At 37.4% G+C, this 21770-nt stretch overlaps 1 protein-coding gene across 1 annotated transcript in view; it reads left to right on the top strand.

Annotated features, from left to right (window-relative positions):
• Positions 1-21770, top strand: part of NBAS (NBAS subunit of NRZ tethering complex) — a 183642-nt gene that overhangs the window by 54874 nt on the left and 106998 nt on the right. The window contains exons 28-32 of the mRNA XM_040597509.1: positions 116-238; positions 1697-1799; positions 4345-4568; positions 9353-9465; positions 13148-13261. Of these exons, the coding sequence (XP_040453443.1) occupies positions 116-238; positions 1697-1799; positions 4345-4568; positions 9353-9465; positions 13148-13261 (677 nt within the window). The remainder of the gene's footprint in view (positions 1-115; positions 239-1696; positions 1800-4344; positions 4569-9352; positions 9466-13147; positions 13262-21770) is intronic.

The following is a 21770-nucleotide window of genomic DNA, read 5'->3' as shown; positions in this document are numbered from 1 at the left end:
TTTATAGAGACTGTTTGCGTTTGCAGTACATTGTCTGAGACGGCTTTAAAACCGCTAAGGTAGAGGTAGTTGTACAACTGTGCAGGATTCAAAAATGTTGACTATTTATTTACAGTGTGTCAGAGCTGTTGGAGAAACATGAACTTCAGAAACCTGTTTCCTTTGTGAAAGACACAAAAGACAATGCAGAGGAGGCACGGAAGCTGATGGTTAGGCTGACAAGGCACACAGGTCGCAAGTTAGTATTCAAAGGGGAATGGGAGATAAGGGGGAAAGGACAGTAAGGTAACAGTACTTATTGTCAGGGAGCGTCCCTGCCTGTTTTGCAGTAGGGAGCTGTAGTGTACAAACTAAACACGGTGCACATAAAACTCATTTCTTAAACTGATGATTAACATGATTAGTGTTCTGGCTGCAATCTCCACATTCAAAGAACTGTCTTGCTTTAAACCTATCTCAATATGTTTATGTATTGCCTAAAAGGTGTACTGGCTGCAAAATACTGTAAGATCATGAATAGTAGAAGTTAACGTATTGTAAATGAAGTTCTTTAAGACCTATGAAATTTTATTGAAAGTGTAGGATTTGTAAAATAATAGTTTCTGGTTTTTGATGTGTTTTCTTAGGAGCTCTTGTAATAGGGCAATTTATTGATTGTATGTATTGATTCTTCTTATATTTCCAGTATAATTTTTCAAATTTTCTATTTAAGAACGACTACATTTAATTTGTCTTCCAACTGTAGACGAATTATTATACAGCTCACTGTGGTTTGTTGTTTTTTTTCTTTTTCTTTCTCTTAGTTATGTATTTCTCTTATTTAAAGTAAATGTGCACAACAGTGTATTGGTGATGGTAGAGTAGCATTTCGCTTGGACGTACTGAAAGCTTTAAGACTTGTAAAAACATTGCTTTAGAAAGATCAAGTTATCTTTGTAGGAAAAATGTTGATTTATTTTTTAAATTATTTTGTGGAGACCCTTTGCTTTGCCAAAACAAAAGCTAATGCCACATGAGAAAATCGCTATTAGCTGGACTAGTCTGTGTACCTTAAAGTCTTTTAATTGGAAAGGCTCAAGATAATGTCAAAAAACCTTAGTAGTAAAAACTCTATGAAAAGTTTTGATAGAGCACATGAGGTTGTAAAGGAAGCTTTGTGAGTAAACAGATGTGTGGAATCAGAGGGTTAAGAATCTGAATACCATTCCAGTTTAAGGAACAAAATAAACTTGCAGCTGTATTCTTCTGTGCTTGCATGCAATTGATTAGTTCTTTAAGATTGCTTATAATGAACAGCACTTTAATGATTCTCTTTGTTGCTGTTAAAAACTTTTTACCCAGCTGTTCTTGGATCAGTATGAAGTTAGCACGTCCAGCTTTTTGATGTACTGCTGGAAATTAGCAAAACCTACTTGAGGGATTTTGATAAAGATTGCTTAAATCTCTGTGTTATTCCACAGAAAAAACACTTTGGGTACTACACTGTTATCATCAATTTTATCCCACGGACACTGTTTAAATGTTAATTAATATTAAAAGCATTCTGTCTTTAAATCACTTCTCGTTAAAAGTCCAATTAAAGATTTAAATACTGTTTGTGAAAATTCATATTTTTGGTGATAGAACTGCAGTGCATCTACATCTTTTCTTTAAGTCTGTTGAGGAAGAGAATATTTAATTTTAAAAATGTTTGTAGGCAACCATCTGTCAGTGAGACACACTGGAAGGAATTGCTCCAGGATATGTTAGACATGCAGCAGAAAGTATATACATGCTTACATTCAGATACTTGCTATGAGGTGAGTTTTATTTTTTCTTCCTGATTTATGTCCCAAGTAAGCTACAAATCCTCATTTCATATTGTTGCTCACAAATCTAAATACATTTTCATGTGTTGTGTTACTTAGTTGTCTGCTGGCTTTTTTACAGTATTTTCATTCAAATCAGAAACTTCCTGTGTTAATTCATTTCATAGAAAGCTCCTCTAATAAATATACAGGAAATTTTTTCTAGATTTAAACTTTCTTTAGATTAAGTCAACTTCCTGAGACTTTATAATTGTATGTACAAATGTGTTTAGTATTAAACTCTTAAAACTAATGAAAATAAACAATCTTTTAGCTAAGTGTTATCTTTAGGCAAGCATGTTTTTTAAACATGAGGTTCTGGTTTGATAACATTATCCAAGGTTATTATAGGATTATGGACTTTCTACTGCTTGTAATTGAGGTAAAATAATGTGAGGTAAAAAAATCTAATTTCATTGAAGGAAAAAACCTACCAAACTTGCATGTACATAAATCCAAAACGTATGTGATTAATATTTCAAAGGGCTTTTATTAGACTAATGTAGAATTTGCTGTGGCATGTGTCATTTATCTGCATTTTCACTTCAACAGGCTGCAGTTTTTTATAGGATGTGCCGTATCCACTATAATTGGTATTTAAATAGTCACATCTTTTAAAAGTTTAAGGTGTTTTACTGCAGTTGGCAGATTTAATTGCTTATGGCTAACAATCTGATTAGCTCTTGGGAGAAGTTTTGAAAGCAAATTAGAAAAAAAACCCTGAACTGAAAAAGCAATGCTATTCAACCTGTATGGAAAAAAAAGTCATGATTTTTCTGTAGTTCTACAGTTTAGTGTTGCTCAAAGAGAACTGCACTGTATTTAATGGTCATGCTTTTGTGATAGGCTGTGGCTTATGGTACTTGGATTTTTTTTTTAAGTGCATTTAAAAAAATTACAGTACTAGAGAATTCTGAAAATAATAGCATTTGTTTTTTTTTATTTTAATATTTTTATTAATACTAAATTATTTTTTAACCTCTATACTATATGATTAAAAAACCCCACCACAACAAAGAGTTTTGAAAAATTCATGTAGGAATGCTGCAAATCCTTTAAAATGTAGTGCCGTTGTATCCAATTATGCTTTGATAATTAGAAAATTGATAAATTGAGGCATTAAGGATTTGCAATCATATGTGAGGTTTTATGGGGATTTTTTTTTTAGCGTGATGCTTACTGTATTCTGCTTGCATGCAAAGTGAATCCTGTCCTCCTGAAGGACTTAATGTCCATACATTTTGAGAGGGGTAAGATGTATGTATGTGATCTTTAAGGAAAAAAGAGTCAGCTATCATACTTTGCATCTTTCACTGTTCCTTGAGGATTAATGTATTGTGAAATGGAATATGATCCAATTGTATGATGCTTTTTAAGAAGCACTAACTATGTTCCTTTCCCGGAGTATAAGATGATTTGGAGAGGTTCTTTCTAGTGAATAAATGCTTTAGTTTCCAGATGCAGTTGGGCAGGGTGCTAGATAATTTCATTTATGCCCCCTTTCCCATGAAAGTTCTGACCAGATTACCTTTTGAGGTCCCTTCAACTGGGGCTTGACTATGACTCATTGACTCTATTTAATTTGTTAAGAAATTTAAAACTTTTTATAAAGGCCATATTGTTGCAGCTGTGATATTTTCTGAAATTATTAAATGCATATATTGCTCTTCATTAGGACAATACCGGCTGTGTTTTAAAAAAAAGTAAATTTATTTTTGTAAGAAATTGAGATTATTTTGAGCATCTTAAAGTGGGCAAAACTTTGACCTGAAAGTAATTGTTAGGTGTTTTGTGGCAGGTGCTGGTATGCATATTGGTATGCATTCTTTGAAGATAGTCTTGATTAAAACTTAAAAACCCTCTTATTTGCTGAGTTCTAAATATTTTACTTTCTTCAGGGACACAGCATTTTTTCACATATATTCTTGGTTTTAAGGTCTTAATACCGAACTGCCTTTTCAGATTTGTACATCCTATTAACACCTCAGAATGCAGGTATAAATAATTTCCTCGAAATCACACTGTAAAAAAGGCAGTCAGTAAGTTGGTGTTGGTTGTTCGTTGCCGCATCCTCCCCCCCCCCTCCCATCCTGTTCCCCCCGGAAGTAGAAATAATTAGCTATTAGTTAGTTTTAGCTTTACTTTAATTTTTTTACCTTCATAGTGTACTGCATATTCATTTTCATTCACGTACAGGATTGGTTACAAGTTTCTCAGTTCTAATGGAAACTAGTGTACAGTGTACATCCTCAGATAGCACCACTGATGTTTTTTGCTAACTACGCGTGCTCCTCAAGTGGGGTTTTGCCATCATTCAGTGGGGCTATTTGAATCAGAGGCCACAATCTCCCACTGCCACAACTACCTTTGGAAATCCTCTTCTTGATAAAAGTTCTATTTTCTGCTTGTTTTAATCAAAGGGGTTGTTCCATAGAACACAGATAAGCTTCTTTGAAGCTGCTCCTGCAGATTGTTGAATTATTGTTCTTTCTTTTAGATATTCACAGAAAGTCTTTTATGCTCAAGCAGTATAGACAATATCCACTTGGCTGGGCAAATGATGCATTGCAGTATTTGGTCAGTGGATCTACCAAGTGCATCAAAAGGGAAGCCACAGTACCGAGTCAACTATGCAAAAAGTATTGAACTAGTTTTGGCTGCTGGCAGAGAATATTTCAATTCTTCAACGAGCTTGACAGATAGCTGTATGGATTTGGCCAGGTATATTTACAATTACGATATACATAAATACATATTGCTCTTTTAATTGAAACTTGAATTTTGTTTCCCTGTAAGAGGGGGTGAATTTTAGGTGAGTTTATTTCTTTTCTTGTAAAATTATATGGTAAGTCAAAACAATACTTTCGGCTTCTGCAAAACTTTTCTGGTGTGTTGTTTTTTTGGGTTTGGTTTTTTTTTTTTGTGGTTCCCCCACCCCTTGCTTTGTGTGTGTGTTCACCATTGCAGTTCCTGGTTGACGGAGTGATCTATTACAGAATTCAGGTTGAAGAACAAGAAGAAATGTGCAAGCCTTTCTCTGTGGATAAGAAGGTTTTCACTCGTGTTACTTGGACCCTTTCCACGTTATGACATTGAACACAATTGTGGCCCCCGGTTACTACCACAACAGAAAATAGCAATTTGCTGATTCTTTCATTACTTTTATTATTTTGGTCTTTCCCAATTCTGAGAGTTCATTTGAGGCTATCTGTCTCTCTTTGTTGCATGAAGAAGTAAGACAATTCTTCACAATGCAGTTCAGCCATAGAGCAACCTCAAAGGTTGCAGTGTGAATGTTCATTCTTGTATAAATTTAGACATGGAAGTATTTTCTTTTACAGATTAGATGCAGATAGGTAAAATAGTTTGGTATTACCTATGTAGAAGATTGATTCCTTGGCTTACCCTAAATATTTAAAATAGAAGCATGTCTTAGTATTTCCAGCCTTTTCCTTTTATTCTAAGAATTTGCTTTTCCATGGGTATTGTTATGTGTTAATCCAAATAAATTTTCCTTAAGGCACTTATTAAAAACAGAAACAAACCAAAAAAAACCCCCAAAATCCCCACAAACACAAAAAAAAGAACAAAAATAAAAAAAACCCACCCAACCAAACAAACCTAAAGAAACCCAAAACCACAACTCAAACACCAAAAAACCAAAAGAAAATCCCATAACCAAACAAAAATATTTGTTTCAATTACAATGGAAGACATGTCATCTTTATAAAGTACTACTTTCACTTAATGTGAGTATACTGACCTACTAATTACAAGAAAAAAGTTTACTTATTTTTCTTCCCTTCAAGATACAAATTCATCTTGACACATAATGGTATGTACTACACATTACCAGTTTGTGGGGTTTTTTTTGAGTACTGACTACAGCAATACAGTCAACCTATTTGTAAGTAATTATTGTTTTTCAAATTAAGTTTTCCTCAATAAAATATTGTAAGCTTTATGGATTGACAAATCATATATTTTTTGTTAGAGATTAAGGGAAGAATACTTTTGCATTTTGCCTTGAGTAACAGTTATATTCTCCATAACTTAATTGGACAATGACTGAGAAAGCATTGGGTTTTTTCCTCCCTAATCACTCACAGCTTGTTTTTCTCATAAATACATGTGATGAGGATGAAGGTTTCTTTCTTTATTTGTGTGGGATTTTGTTGTTTGCTTTTTTAGTAAAGGCATTATTACCTCAGGTCAATGTTGAAGGATGGTCACTTTCACAGGAGTAAAAATGCTAGCTCTCTTTCTACCTTTTTATTGAAAGCGCAATTTATTGACTATCATTATTGCTTATAAGTGTTCTAGGTATATGCTTGCTTTAGAGGCTGAAAAGGCCCAAGAGTCACTGGCTTTTACTTTATTTTAAAATATATGAATATATAAATATATAGATGTTTAAATTAGTTGAGGCTTTCTAACATTTTGGATACCAGGACAACTAGATAGTCTGTAAAAAAGTTGTGATCACAATGAAACATGCATAGACTGTTACAGTATCCAAATTACAACTGAATTTTATCTGTGTGCATATAATGGCCATCGTTAAAGTTTATGTGTTAGCTGCTTGTATGGGGAGAGGATACTGTAGTTGTGGGATTTCCTTGATGTGTAGGAGAGAAGCCCACCTCTGGGCTAAGTTAGGACGCAGAGAGGTTGGTTGGTTTTTTGTTTCATTTTGGAGCAGCAGGAACAAAATGCATGGTTATTTGGAACAGACCTTTTGGGTCAGCAGTCTAGTCCTTTGCTGTTGCATGTGGCACTGTAATGCAATGTAACCTCACCTTTGTGCCTGGGAAGGTTGTGGGGCAGATCCTCCTAGAAGCTATGCTGAGGCACATTGAGGACAGGGAAGTGATTTGAGATAGGAAGCATGATTTCACCAAGGGTTAAGTCCTGCCTGACCAACCTAGTAGCCTTCTGCGATGGAGTGACTACATCAGTGGTCAAGGGAAGAGCCACAGATGCAGTCTGTGTGGACTTCTGTAAAGCCTTTGACATGGTTCCCCCCCTCTCCCAACATCCTTCTCTCTAAATTGGAGAGATATGGATTAAATGGGTGGACTGTTTGGTGGGTGGCCACATCCAGATAGTAGCATTCAACGGCTCAATGTCCAGATGGAGATCTGTGACAAGTGGTGTTCCTCGGGGATCCGTAGTGGGACCAGTACTGTTTAATATTTTCATCAATGACATAGACGCTGGGATTGAGTGCCCCCTCGGCAGGTTTGCCAATGACACTGGACTGAGTGGTACAGTTGACAGGCCTGAGGGGTGGGATGCCATCCAGAGGGACCTGGACAAGCTCAAGAAGTAGGCCCCTGTGAACCTCATGAGTTTCAACAAGGACAAGCGTAAAGTCCAGCACCTGGGTCTGGGCAACCCCAAGTATCAATACAGACTGGTGATTAATGGATTGAGAGCAGTCCTGCAGAGGATGTGGGGGTACTGGTGGATGAAAAGCTGGATGTGAGCCAGCGATGTGTGCTTGCAGCCCAGAAAGCCGGTTGTATCCTGGGCTACACCAAAAGAACTGTGACAGCAGGTCAAGGGACGTGGTTCTCCCTCTCTGCTCTTGTGAGACCCCACTGGGAGCACTGCATTCAACTCTGAGGCCCCCAACACAAGAAGGACACGGACCTGTAGGAGCAAGTCCAGAGGAGGGCCACAAAAATAATCAGAGGGCTGGAGCACCTCTCCTGTGAAGACAGACTGAGAGAGCTGGGGTTGTTCAGCCTGGAGAAGGCATCAGGAGACCTTATAGCAGCCTTTCAGTAGCTAAATGGATCTTACAAGAAGATGGACACAAGCTTTTTACAAGAGTGTTTAGTGGCAGGACAAGGGGTAATGGTTTTAAACTAAAAGAACGTAGATTTAAACTAGATACGAGGAAGAAATTTTTTACAGTGAGGGTAGTGAGGGCACTGCAACAGGTTTCCCAGAGAGGTGGTAGATGCCTCATCCATGGAAGCATTCAAGTTGTCAGATTGGGTGGGCCTCTGAGCAACCTGGTCTAGTGGAAGTTGTCTCTGCTCATTGCAGGGAGTATTGGACTGGGTGATCTTTAAAGGGTCCTTTCAACCCATTCTATAATTGCTATGAAAAGGTGATTTAATGTCATTATAAAATTAAGGTTTATTTTCTAATTCTGCCCCCACCCCTTCCCCCACCAGTCTTTGACTGAGAGTCTTTTCCATTAGAAGACTCTGGAAATACAAAGTATCACTGTTTTTAGTATTTTAGAAGTTTGCTGTCATTAACTTTTATCTCTGTTTTTATGGTCATATTTCAAAATAATAGCTCAAATACTTGCTATGAATGTATGACCATGTGTTTACTTCTGTTTAGTAAGCTGTTTTGGTCCTTCTCTGACTTGTTACCAATCAGTTGTTTCATGGTAACTTAACTTACCTCCCTGAGTGTTTATCACAGAGTTTAGGTCTCCTAGTAGTCTTGCTGTAGGAGTTGTTTCAGGCAGAACATATTTTTCTTCTCTTTAGCAAGTTCGTTTTCCTTCTGCTCCTGTTTTAATTTCCACTTTACCTGAAAATGTTTGTCAGTGCTCCTGAAAAATGTGACAGGTTCAGATGGGAATGTAGTTACCATACAACTTTATTTTTTATGCAAACATAGCTATTTCTTATTTAACATGTAGAGATAAAAACCATACAACAAATTGCACAAACAAAATATGTTTAATGTGTATGATGAATTAAGCCATTTTAAAACACTGAGGCTATTTTGCATGTGGAAGTATTTTGCATATTTTGAAAATATCTATTAATAAAACTGCTTATGAATATGCTGTACCAGAATACAAGTTTTATTTTAAAATATGTAAAATCTGATTATGTTAATGTAATAGTTATAAAACATAATTTTTAAAAAGTTTACTTAAAGTAACATTTTATTAATAGTTGCATATATACATCTTCAGAGCAGTTTTGATAGTTTTCTTTTTTAATCAGCTTTGTTTCATTTGCTGAACCTAGTTAAGGAAACTGAATTTTTGACAGTAGCTCTAACATCTCACTTCCAATCAAGATTTTGCAGAATTTCGTTTTTATCTTAGTGGATTCAAATCAGTCTTTATCTACTATGTAGCAACACCAAAATACAGTAGTGATACAAGAAATACTTCCCTAAATAATTACATATTCATTTATATTACGATGTCTTTTGTTAAATTCATTGCAGGTCTAATTTCAGTAGGGTTTAGGTGATGTTCTTACCATAACTAGGTGAAGAAGATTGTGGCAATCCAAGAATAGAATTTCATAAAAAAGTTTAGCCAGCCATGACAGAGACACAGTGCCAGACACTTACAGTGTGTGTTACAGCACTAGTGAGTATTTTGATGTTCCATAAGCACAGTAAATCACTGTTGGGTTTTGGTGGGTTTTTTCATACTCACAGTTGAACTTTTCCCACAAATTTAACTTCAAATTTATTTAACAATTTTTAGAAAAAATTGTTTCCTTCCTTTTTAGGTGCTGTCTACAGCTTATTGTAGACTGTCCAAGTGCTATTCAGGAGGAGCTAGATCTCATTCGTGCTCTTGGCTACCTTGAAGAATTTGGTGTGAAAGTACTACCATTACAAGGTACTGCATATTTTCATTCTTTATGTGATTACTTGAATCACGGGCATAAATATGCATGAAATATAGTTTACTATTGCATGAGTGTTACATGGTTAAACTCATGTTACATGGGTAAAAAAAAGGTCCCTTTTCTGCTTCCAAACAGCTTACAGACACATACCAAAAAATTGGGTTTTTCTTAAAAAAACATTCTTCTGTTGACGTGAGATGAGAAAGATGTCTGCATTTGGAGTCTGTGTTTTGGGACTTTTTTAGCAGAACTTCTTAATAGACTACTGAGCATCTGAAGTTCCTGGTAACTTCAGCAGAAATAGTTTGAACTCACCTTTTATTTGCAAAATAATCTGTCCTTGCTCATTTGCTGATGAGCTTTAAAGTAATGGGTGGGGAGAGAGGTACTTCACGTGTAGGCAGTTCTCATGTCTGCACTGGGCTGTTTCATTCTGAGGTATGTAAAACCCAATGACAAGAGAAATGAGCTTTCACAAGGTGTTTCTTCTGATGACTTGTTTAAAACTTTAAATAATGTTTTGGAGCTCTGACTCCAGTGGTATGGGAAGTTGTTGGACAAAAGTTGGAAAGAAAGGATAATACGGACAATGAGATAAAGGGAAAAATAGACTGTATTGTAGTGTAATTTATTGCTTATAGATTGTGCCAAACAAAGTTAGTTCACTGCTTTATGTGGAGGTTGACCCTGGCTGGATGCCAGGTGCCCATCAAAGCCGCTGTGTCAGTGCCCTCCTAGGCTGGGCAGGGGAGAGAAAATGCAGTGAGAGGCTCGTGGGTGGGGATAAGGGCAGGGGGATCACCGCCAGTTACCATCATGGACAAAACAGACTTGACTTGGGGAAATTGGTTTATTACCAATCAAAAATCAGAGTAGGGTAATAAGAAATAAAACCAAATCTTAAAACACTTTCCCCCTACCCATCCCTTCTTCCCAAGCTCAGCTTCACCCCTGATTTTATTTCCCTTCTACGGTCCCCAGTGCAGGGGGCTGCGGTCAGTCCCTCACACCCAGCCGGCCCCGCCGTGGGTCCCCCCGCGGGGCGCAGCCCCTCAGGCCCGGCCGGCCCCGGCGCGGGTCCCCGCGGGGGCACCGGCCCTGCCCGCAGCCCGGCCCCGGCCCGGGCTCCTCTCCCCGCGGGGCCGCGGGCCCTGCCCGGAGCTGCTCCAGCGCGGGCTGCCCGCGGGTCACAGCCTCCCTCGGGCACCCCCTGCCCCGGCGTGGGGCCCTGCCGGGCTGCGGGGGGGGAGCTGCCCCCCGGGGGCTCCGTGGGCTGGGGGCACAGCCTGCCCCGCCGGGGGCTGCGCCGCGGGCTGGGGGGAGCCTCTGCCGCGGCGCCTGGAGCCCCCCCGGCCTCCTCCTGCCCTGCCCTGGGGGCTGCAGGGCTGCGGCTCTCACGTGTTCTTACTCCTCTGCCCTGGCTGCAGTTGCTGTTGTGCACCAACTTTCTCCTCTTCTGAAATAGGTTATCCCACACGGGCTACCAGCATCTCTGATGGGCTCAGTGGTAACTGGCATTGGCTCTGTTGGACAAAGGGGAAGCTTCTGGCAGCTTCTCGCGGAAGCCACACCTGTAGTCTCCCCACTGCCAAAACCTTGCCACACAAACCCAATACACTTAACAAAACCCTCCACTTTTCTAAGTGAAAGAAGTACAAGACAGCTCAACTACTTGGCCTTCAGTAAAGCTTTAATGTATCGTGTGTGGGCAACTATGTGAAACTGCATGAACATGGGTATTGGGAGCACTCTAAAAAACTGGCTGAGCACAGAGTACCAATGAAACATGCTGATGTTTTACTTGTGGCATTGTGCAGAGGAATACTGGGATTTATGGGAAGCACTTGTGGGTCTGTGGAAATGAAGTGAATGTTCTAAATAGTTTTTGTTACTTAACAAAAAGAAAACAACAAACTACTCTTTTGTTTCCCTAGTATTCCTTCAAAGTAAGCTGATGCTCCATATGTTATATTCGGAAATCTTACCGTTTCTGGGCTGAGAATAAGTCTGGTTTCTGTATCTTGCAATATTGATATCTAGAGGAGAATTATTTTTTAGTCAGTTTGTTCAGCCTGTAGAAAAGTAAACATATTTTCTTCATCTTTTGCAGTGTGCACATGATTTTTATTGTAAATAATGTAATGTTAATGCGATATTATGTTGCCATGTGTAGTACAACTGATCTAGATTAATTAGAATATGTGAAATCATGCCTGTAATTTCATTAATGATCCTGACTTATCCGTTCCTCAGTATCTTTCATGTAAATCTAATTAATAAGATTAAAATTATGTTTTAAAGTTTTAATGAAAGCCTTTAAATGGTCAGTTACTTTGATAGAATGTAATTAAAATAACATTAAGGATCAGTTATTCCCACAATAAGAATTAGCAAGTCTTTTATGTTTAGTATTCTGTAGAGCTTCCCCCCCTTGCATTTTTAGCAAACTCAGAAGTTAAGGTTGTGAACTATAATTATGATGTATTTTAATAAAATCTGGTTTGGACACTCCTTATTAACATAAAGGGTGAAGAGAACTCCTTCTTTAATGAGAGTATTTAACCCATGGTATTATATCAGATTACTTTCAATTATGTTAAATATTACAAAAAAATCTTACTTAATCAGTGAATGAAAACATTTTACTGCTGTATACTAATATATGTGTGATAAAATATTAAAAGTGAAACCAAAAGTGTAACCCTTTCCTGCTTCCCCATTCTTAATTTGTTTTAGTCTTAATTTCTAGAACTTACTAATAGAGTTTTCATTATGCAGGTGCTGCATAGCACTTATTGAGGCCTAATAAGATATGTTTTAAACTGTGCAATAGCACATGGAGCTTATCCCTCATGCAATCATTAATGTCTTACTAAGTGTTAAGTGGAAGATCTGCATGCTGTTCTTCTGTGTTTTGAAACTTGAATGGTATGAAAATGCTACCTTTTTAAAGCAGCAGCCTGAAGTTAGTCACCCACTATCTAAAAAGAGCACTGCAATTGGTTCATGGTATTACTTTATATAATTAATGTAATTGTTTAATTCTTGATAAAATCTTTTTTGAAACACAGTACTAATTATAAGCTTCTCAGGATATGGTTGACAGGATATGGTGATTTGCAGGCTTTCCCTCCACTCGCTCAGGAATATTTATGTAAATTAAAACAGCTGAAGATTTTGCCTGTGACAGTTCCTTCAGTCTGTATGATATATCCTGTCCACCCTACAATAAAATGTAGCATGAAATATTAGTTATTTACAACGTTCCGAATGAAAGTTAATGTCTGTTTTAGCAGCCTTTCTGATAACGTTGCAAAAATTATATTTTAAAAAGATAATTGTATAAAGGCATGTGGTTAGTCATATGAACTTTAAAGCATTGAGTCTGAAAACCTGAAACAAAAATAAATTTTCATTTGGGTCCCTTTTATTCCTCCCTTTCTAGCCTGACGACTTGCTAGTGATTGGGGCTGGGTATATTATAGTGTTGTTTTAACTTTCTGTTTATCGGTATAATTGAGGATCTGTATGTAAGTAACTTTCAGCTAGTTTTCAGATTGTGTTTGCATTTTTATATTCCCTAGTACTCTTTCTGTGCCTGCATTGTTTAACCGGTAATACAGCAGTAAGGTTCATTTATGAAGTCTCTAACACCAGCTCTTCTTTCAACAGTGCGTTTATGTTCAGATCGACTTAGTCTCATCAAGGACTGTCTTGCTCAGATGCCAACAAACTATAAACAATCTGCTAAGCTCTTGGGACTTGCAAATTTGCTAAGGGTTGCAGGTAAGCTGTGCTAATAAGACACTGAATTGCAATGCAACATGCATTTGTGTTATACTTCGTGACATTTGAGTTTATCGTTAGAATGTGTGCTTGAGGATGTCACCAAAAAATTATGTGGTAGACCAGTCATTGGGGAGGAATGAAATAATTTTAGATGAATGAAATATTTTATCTGTAAAACAGCTGATACTGTCAGCTGTTCTGATGTTCCACAGATATGTAAAATAAAAAAAACCAGCTTTGTCTAATCTGGATTTTTAGTAAAAGCGTATTTCAGGTTGGAGGACTTGTGACTGAGAATAGTTTGTCTTACAGTTAACTGATAATACTAAAATTCCAGTAAATCTTATTGTCTCTGTCAAGTAATGTAGTTTGATTTAATAATAGTCCCATTTAAGTTAGAGACAAGAAAGTCATCTATAATGCATAAACTTCAGCTTTGTGTGTCTCCTTTGTACACTACAAATAATGTGTTAGCTTGACTATTCATTTGAGAAGCTGAACGTCTTCAAGGATCAAATCCTAAGTATGTTAGATGATTTTTTTCTTTTATCTTCATTTTCTAGATGGCCTACCTAAAGTGTCTGACAGAGCTTTCGATTTTTGAAAAATACTTCATCGGTGCAACTGCAAATACAATACTGCTATTTTTATTGATGTAGCAATAGAATACAGAAATATAAAATACAGATTTGTATTTCATGCACCGTGGTATATAAAAATCAATGCATTCCAGCTTTGTCACTGTTGCATGGCTGACTAATTCCTTTCTCTCTGTATTTGTTAAATCATTTAACAATTTTCTTCTTATGTTTTCAGGAAGCTTAGTATTGGCAATTTTTTTTCATAGTATTAAATATATATAGGAGGGGGCTATCCAAAGGGATTGGATGAGGTTATGAATAGAGGTATAAAAATTAGGTTGTTGACCTTCCAAAATACCCATGTCCTATGGAAAGACAGCACTGGAAATGGCATTGTGACTGTGATAAGCTCAGTGTTCCTGTTACATAGCACTGCTACATGAAAGATGACAGAGGGGAGGGGATGGTATGGTACCATGTTAGTTAGCTGGATCCAATCTATATATTTGTTCATTTCACATGTAATCTTCTGTTCTACAGAAAAACTAGAGTGACAGGCATTAACTTTATTTTTCCTTGTTTGCAAGACTTTTTGGGAAAAAAAAAAGTTTCTTCGGATCAGTTCATAAGACAAGATTGCTGTACAGCTGCTTCCCTCTCCTCTCTGCTTCTACCTGCATTAAGTTAAAATCTGTCAGTTTTTCTTCTAAATAATCTGGGTTCTTTAGGCTAATGCTGCTGATTTTTGTTTTACTTTCTTTTGAAACTGTGTGATTCTTTTTGTATGAGAGAAGGAAGAGCAAATCCACAGTGATTCTGTGAAGCTTAACAATACAAACTATTTTGTCCAGTAGTGTTATCCTAGTGCGTTAGTTATAGATCAGCATCTACAGTGCCTTGGTGTGTACCTTTGAACAGAGAACAAACTCATGGCTCCCATCTCCGGAGACTGAAAGATGAGTGGCCTGCACTCTGCAGCCAAAGGGATTGAGAAAAATGCGTTTATAATTATCAGTGGTGGCATGCCACCTAGCTACCTTTTGATTCCAGTTCATATTGAAGTTCTAGCATGTCTGGTACAGCACCACTCAGCGACACCATGACTTCATTCAGGCCATGATAGTCCACTGTTAATCTCCATTCCCGTTAAGCTTTCATGCGGGCCATATGGGGCTATTAAATGGTGAATGGGTCTTGCTGATGACTCCTTGGTTCTCTGGTTGGTGAATCAGCTTGTGGATGGGAATCAGGGAGTCTTGGTTGGTATGGTGTTGCTGCTGGTGCATTGTTGTAGTAGCAGTTGGCACCTGTTGTTCTTTGACTTTCAGTAACCCCACCACAGATAGGTCTTCTGAAAGACTAGGCAAAGCAGAAAGCTGCTTAATTTCCTCTGTTTCCAAGGCAACTATACCAAAAGCCTACTGATACCCTTTCAGATCCTTGAAATACCCTCTCCTAAGACAGTCTATGCAGAGGATACATGGAGCTTCTGGGCCAATCACAATGGGATGTTTTTGCCACTCATTCCCAGTTAAGCTTATTTCAGCCTCCAATACAGTTAGCTGTTGCGATCCCCCTGTCACTCCAGAAATACTAATGGGTTCTGCCCCTTCATAGCTTGATGGCATTAGAGTACGCTGTGCACCTGGATCTACTAGAGCTTTATATTCCTCTGAGTTCAATGTGTCAGACTATTGGATCTACACAGTCCCGTAAACCCAGTTATCCCTGTCATCCTCCTGGCTGGAGGCAGGGCCCCCCCTAATCCTGGTCATAGGATCCCCCACCAGGACGACAAGTGGTGCAAAGTGGATGTAGCATGCAGTGGTTCCCCTCACTTGTGTCTTGCCAGAAGGGATTAGAATTCCTTTTCACAGGATAGAGAATAAAGGCAGCCCTATCACTTTGTCTGGGAAACTGTCCTCTGGAGACTGGAGCAGCAACCTTTCTGGAAATCTCCCCATTTGTGATTGTTTTTCATTGTAATTATGCATCTGTGTCTACAGGGTTGAGTTAGGCTTTCCATCCCACCTCTTCATGTCCTTGCTGTGGTCCTGCAGGTGTAACTGCAGGGTACCCTGTGGTGTGTATCTCCTATATTCTCCCCTCCAAACAGAAAGGCACCTACTGGCTGAGATGCGGGTCCATACAGGTGGAGAGTGGATGATGGACATTATAGAGGTAGATGATGGAGGAGTGGGTGCTGGAGATGATGGAAGCAGAGGTACTGTTTTCGTAGTTCTGCAGATGGCGAAATCACTTCATCCATCATTGGTGTGTTGTGTTTACAACCCATTGTTGCCACTGAATTGGCATATGATGATGGTGTGCTCTGTATCAATTTCTGCCACATACGTCATAGGCATAGAACTTCATTGGGATGCGTGGGTGACCGTGGATTGTCCTGGTAATAATAAATCATCTCTTTCACAGCTAATGCCCTGAAGTACCGGCTACCTTTCTCTATTGCAGCTCACTTGTATGGGTGACAGCTCTATCACAGCCAAAACCAGGACAGCTACAAATTACATATTTACTCTAAGAGTATTGAGTGCTCTGACTTTAATGGTTAACCTCAGGAATAATGCTAATGGTTATTGCTGTGGTAAATATGGTATTTTAGTAGTAAAGGTCTATTTCAAGAGGGAATCTTGGTAAAGAATATACTGCTTTGACACTTGCTTTCTTGTCTTGTATACTAAATAAATACCTAACTCTGTCACTTTCACAGTTATCTTTTGGTTACTGAAAAACATTTATTTGAAAGGAAAAGATGGCAATAAAACATTTCCTGTAGTGACTTTGTCTGGTGGTAGATGTGGTGGGGTTTTTTTGTGGGCGAGTTGTTTGGTTTTGGTTTGTTTTTTTTTTAAGTATTTTTAAGCTTTTGTGATTATAAACCATTTCACTGTCACTGACAGCTGACTAGTCATATTGCTTATAGAGAAATATTTTCTTTACAGGATATTCATTTGTGAGCAACATACGGGTTAATTGAGAGAATGCCGTAGTTGTGAATTTTATCTAAACTTATTTGTTGTAGGGGATGAGATATGGAAAACAGGTTTCTTTATTTTTAAGAAACTATTGCTTTAGTATTTTTTAGCTTTTCTGGACTTGAAAGCTATAAACAGCCTACCACTATTACTGCAGATATTTTTGTGCCTGACATTACATTCCATTGATGAGTATTCAGAAGGGTTTCCAAAAGCATACAAAGGAAGCCTAATTACCTTTGCTCTTTTAAGTCATGTATGCAGATGCTTTTCCCAACAAATTAAAGAAAGTCTGTAGAGCTTTACGCTTTAGTCCTCAATTACTGCTGTATATACTTCCAGTGAGTGGTAGAATAGGCAACCGTACACTGAATTTAAAGTTGTGTATGATATTATTATCCAGGTTAATAATACCTGTAAAAAAGTGGAATGCTGGCATAGCCTTAATCATAGTCTGTAAATGAAGAGTCTTGTAAAATTTGATAGTAGGTTTAAAAAGATACTGAAACAAGACATTTAGAAATGGCATTTCTTTACGTGTTGGCTCAGTAAGTTGAGTTGGTTAATTACAATTATTAATATGATGAAGAGTTATTTTAGAACTTGGTAGCCATAAGAACGTTAAGAAACACTAATATTATTCCACAAATCAGTTTGTAGCTGAAGAGGCATCTCACACATGCAGATTAAAAGATTTGTGAATATGTATATGTTATTTTAAACTGAATATTAGAAAAGGAAAATCTTCTTTGCAGTTATAGCACAGATGGTCTTTGTTAGGAGGTTTAAAACTACTGAGAAAGGGTAAGTTGATTTCTAACAGCTTATGATGAAAGGGAATGGTTTTATGGAGATATATTGGGATGAGTCTGGATATTGAAAAAGAATCTAGGGATTGAACTTTATGGACTTGCTTAATGAAGAATTAGATAAAACACAACTGGAAGAAAGAATTGGGTTTTGTCCCTAATTGGTTTTCACTACTTGTACAATTATCCTGATTTATGAGCCACCTTTGCTGTGAAAGAAGTTCTAATTTTGTTTTGTGGAACATACTTGCCAGTATTGGTTATGCATGCTCAAACTTGCAGTCCCTTCCATTCCTGAACCACTGTGTGTATCTACCAGTAGAGTGCTTTCTTCTGCTTTATCTGCTGACTGATGGAATTTGTTGTAGCTCTTCCCCCTCTTTGCTTTCCCTGCCACCCCAGCCCATACAGTTACTGATTGTGAAAGACCTGCTTGCTACACCTATCCATACCTATATAAACTCTATACATATGTGTATGTATATAGTATATGCGATGTTATACTGTATATAATATATAGCCTATAAAATACTATGAGCGTATATATTTTAATTTCAATTCTGAAAGAATGCATTTGCTGTGCATACAAGGGTAGACTGCACATGGTCATCCCTAAGGAGCTTTAGGAGCTGTGTTCTCTGAATATAGGTTGTTTACAGAGCAAGGTTGAAAGTGAGTAATAGAATGTATATTCATACTTATCAAAGCTAAAATGTTGCTTAGGTAATGATATATCACCTAGTTTATTAATTGCTTTAAAGTATTTGATTAATGAGAGTGAACTCTACTTAAGCCTCAAGTCTCTGTAAACCTCTGTGAAGTAAGCACACAAGTGTTTTCCCAATTTCATAGATTGGCAAAGTGAGTGAGGGGGAATGTGCTCAGCATGACAGCTGGAAAATCTGCATCTGCTCAGGGAGCTGGAGCTGTTCTATGTCTTGTGATCATCACTTAATTCACACTCTGTTACGAAAGGGTGTGAAACAATTCACTTAATGCAATTGCTTGCTTACAAAATAGGAGGAGCAAAAAAAGTAAGAAAATGATTATGTATCAGAAACTAAGAGCATTTTTTCTACTGTTACTGTGCATATCTAGTGAGTTTCCTGTATTTCTTGAGTCAGGCTCTCTAGAAATGTTTTCTGTTCATTGTTTTCTTTTTTTACAACTTTTTGTGGTAATTCACTTAATTTTAATATCCGTAAGTTAATTCTAGTAACTTTAAGCTTTACTCATATTCCTCACAGTAAGTCAAAGCTTATTGTTGAAATCTACCTTCCTCAGCACTGACTTTATTGCTTAATGCATGTGGAAGTAACCATGCAGATGGTTTCTAACATCCTAAATGCAGGTGACATGGAATTTCTGAATTATACATCCAAGTTTGATACTATGTGACTTTTTAAGTTTTTATGACCTGGTTTCACTCAAGAGAATGTTGTTTCATCCACTCAGAAGTAGTATTCATCTTATTGAAAGTGTTTCAATGTTTCAGCTTTTGAATATCCTTTATTTCTGAAGAAAAACTATTTCCTGTTATTTCTGAGCGTCTGTATTTTTCTTCTTATAATTTGTAATAGTATTATGAGATCATTTAGATTGGAAAAGACCCTGAAGATCATCAAGCCCAACTGTTAACCTAGCACTTAAGGTTAAGACACACCACTAAACCATGTCCCTAAGTGCCACATGTACACTTCTTTTAAATACCTCCAGGGGAGGTGACTCAACCACTTCCCTTGGCAGCCTGTTCCAATGCTTGACCACCCTTTCAGGGAAAAAAAGTAATTCCTAATGTCCAATCTAAACCTTCCCTTGTACAGCTTGAGGCCGTTTCCTTTCTTCTTATCATTTATTACTTGGGAAAAGGGACAGACCCCCACCTTGCTACAACTTCCTTTTAGGTGTGATGTCATTCATATCTGCTTGTATCAATTCCTATCTGAATGTTAAACATCATAAGTCTCTGAAGTTGTTTCCATATCTTATTGTTAATCTTACTGGGTGGAGTAACCCTTACAATGTAAATCTTACGATGTAAAGAGGCAATCATCCAAAGGAGCTGAACACATGCAAACTTTCACAGATAATAAAAGGGGAATAAAATAACTAAGATATCCTTTCTGGTTTCTGAACTTGATTTGTTTAAGTCTGGATGTCAGACATTGACATTAAGGCTTAATGCAGAATTACTATGTAATATAATAAGGTCACCATTTTGGTAGTTTTTGTTATTGAACCTTTCTTGGTTTTATATCTTGGATGTCTGTCAGAATGGCAAGGGGAACAATTTAGAATTCAAAACTTTGACTTTTAGAAGACTTTATTATTAAAAATACTTTCAAATGAGTCATTGCAAAGCTGTAGCAATGAATTTTTTCATGTTTCAATAGAATATGACCAAGACTAAACTGCAGCAGGTAGTATTTTAAGTGACTGTACTGCTGAGGCAACAAAAGCTGCATAAAAAAGACGGGCTGTGCATTGAAGGGGATTCACTCGTCATGTCAGAGCTGATGGTTTTTCTGTGGCATAACAGCATGTGTCAAGATAATGGAAATTTAAATGAGTGAACAGTGGAGATAAAATGAGCAAGTACAGCCATGGATGGAAAGGGAAATGATCCTTATATTTTATGTTTGTGCTTTTGTAAAACATGTGGAGATGTATCCTACTGCATCAAAAATAATTTGCTAAAACATTGGGGTTGGGGGACCTGTTAGCATGCAACTGCTCAAGCATAGTTAAGAAGAAAACCATTCCTTGCTCCAAGTGTTCCTCTTCCCTCCAATTCCACTGATTTTTAAGTAGTGATAAATAGCAGTAATTATTTTGTTTAGCTAAAATCTGAGCAACAAAAGTACTTCTCTTGCTTTTTATTTGTGTCTGCTACTTAGTCAAATCTCTGTGTAAAGTAGTAAAGCTGTCAGGACAAAGTGGGCATCAGAAGGTGAGTGGCAAGTACAGATCTCTTGCTTATCAAAATGACAGTTCACATTTAAGTTGTGTAGTTGGAAGTGACTCTTTGTCATCTGTAATTGCTTTTGCCCGAATGAGAAGTTCCCAGGTTCCAGAGGGCAAATTTTTGCAACAGAAGAGCCTTGGATGTGATTAATTTGCAACATCATGTGTTGGCAGTACATTGTACAAGAAGCCGAAAGATAAAATGATAGGAAGCCAACCTGTTCTCCCAGCTGAGTTAGTCATGACATGCAAGGATTAGGGGAATTTAGACTGAGTTGAGTAATTAGGGTAACTTCACTTCCCCAAATGTCATTCTAGTGCAACTGCTACATCTTTTCTTTTGAGAAAGCTTTAAAAAGAAATTTACTTTGCCTGCGCTGATGGACCTGCAAAGTAGAGTTAAAAATAACAGCTATGTAATTTAAGAACATGTACTCTTTAAATGGTTTTCTGAACTGGATCTGTTTAACCTTCTGAAATATTTGATTTCCCAAGTTACAGTAATACAGTTTCATAAACCAGTGTCCTTTTCAAATGACTGTAACACCAGTGACTGTGTAAAATCACTTTTAATAATAGGGGAGAAACATGAGCAAGAAGCTTGCATTGAAAAAATCCACTCTTTTTTATTAGCTTTTTGTCATCCTTCTTTCCTCAATTAAAATTAATAGCATGAGATGATTTTTCCTGTGTTTAGTCACCTTGTCATACAGTGCATAGACATATATGCTATTTTGAGCACAAGACTGGACCAGCTGGTGTCAGTAAATAACTTTGTCTCATGTGTTCACTGTAAATTGGAAAAAGTTTTAATAAAATAGATGCCTGGTAAAGGGTTGCAGGTGTAAATGTTATTTGTATTAACTACAACTAGCTTTGAAAAAGGGGTGAGTTGTCTGATTAATTTTTCATCTGTGAATGCTTATGTATTAAAATTAAGGTCAGGACATTTTCCTACAAAGATTCTTGATGAAACTCTAGTCAGAAGAGATAAATGAAATCTGAAGTGTAACTTTTAACTCATAACTGAGGAAAGAGGTGTTGTCCAGAAGATCTGGTGACCAAGATGTGTGTATGGCGTGAAAAAATAGTTTGATGTACTTGCTCAATTTATGAGAGTAGGGTTTTTAAAATACCTCTGTCTTCCATATCTCAT

The sequence above is a fragment of the Falco naumanni genome, chromosome 6 (assembly GCF_017639655.2).
Source record: "Falco naumanni isolate bFalNau1 chromosome 6, bFalNau1.pat, whole genome shotgun sequence".
Classification (NCBI taxonomy): domain Eukaryota; kingdom Metazoa; phylum Chordata; class Aves; order Falconiformes; family Falconidae; genus Falco; species Falco naumanni.
This window is presented reverse-complemented; position numbering and strand designations above follow the sequence as displayed.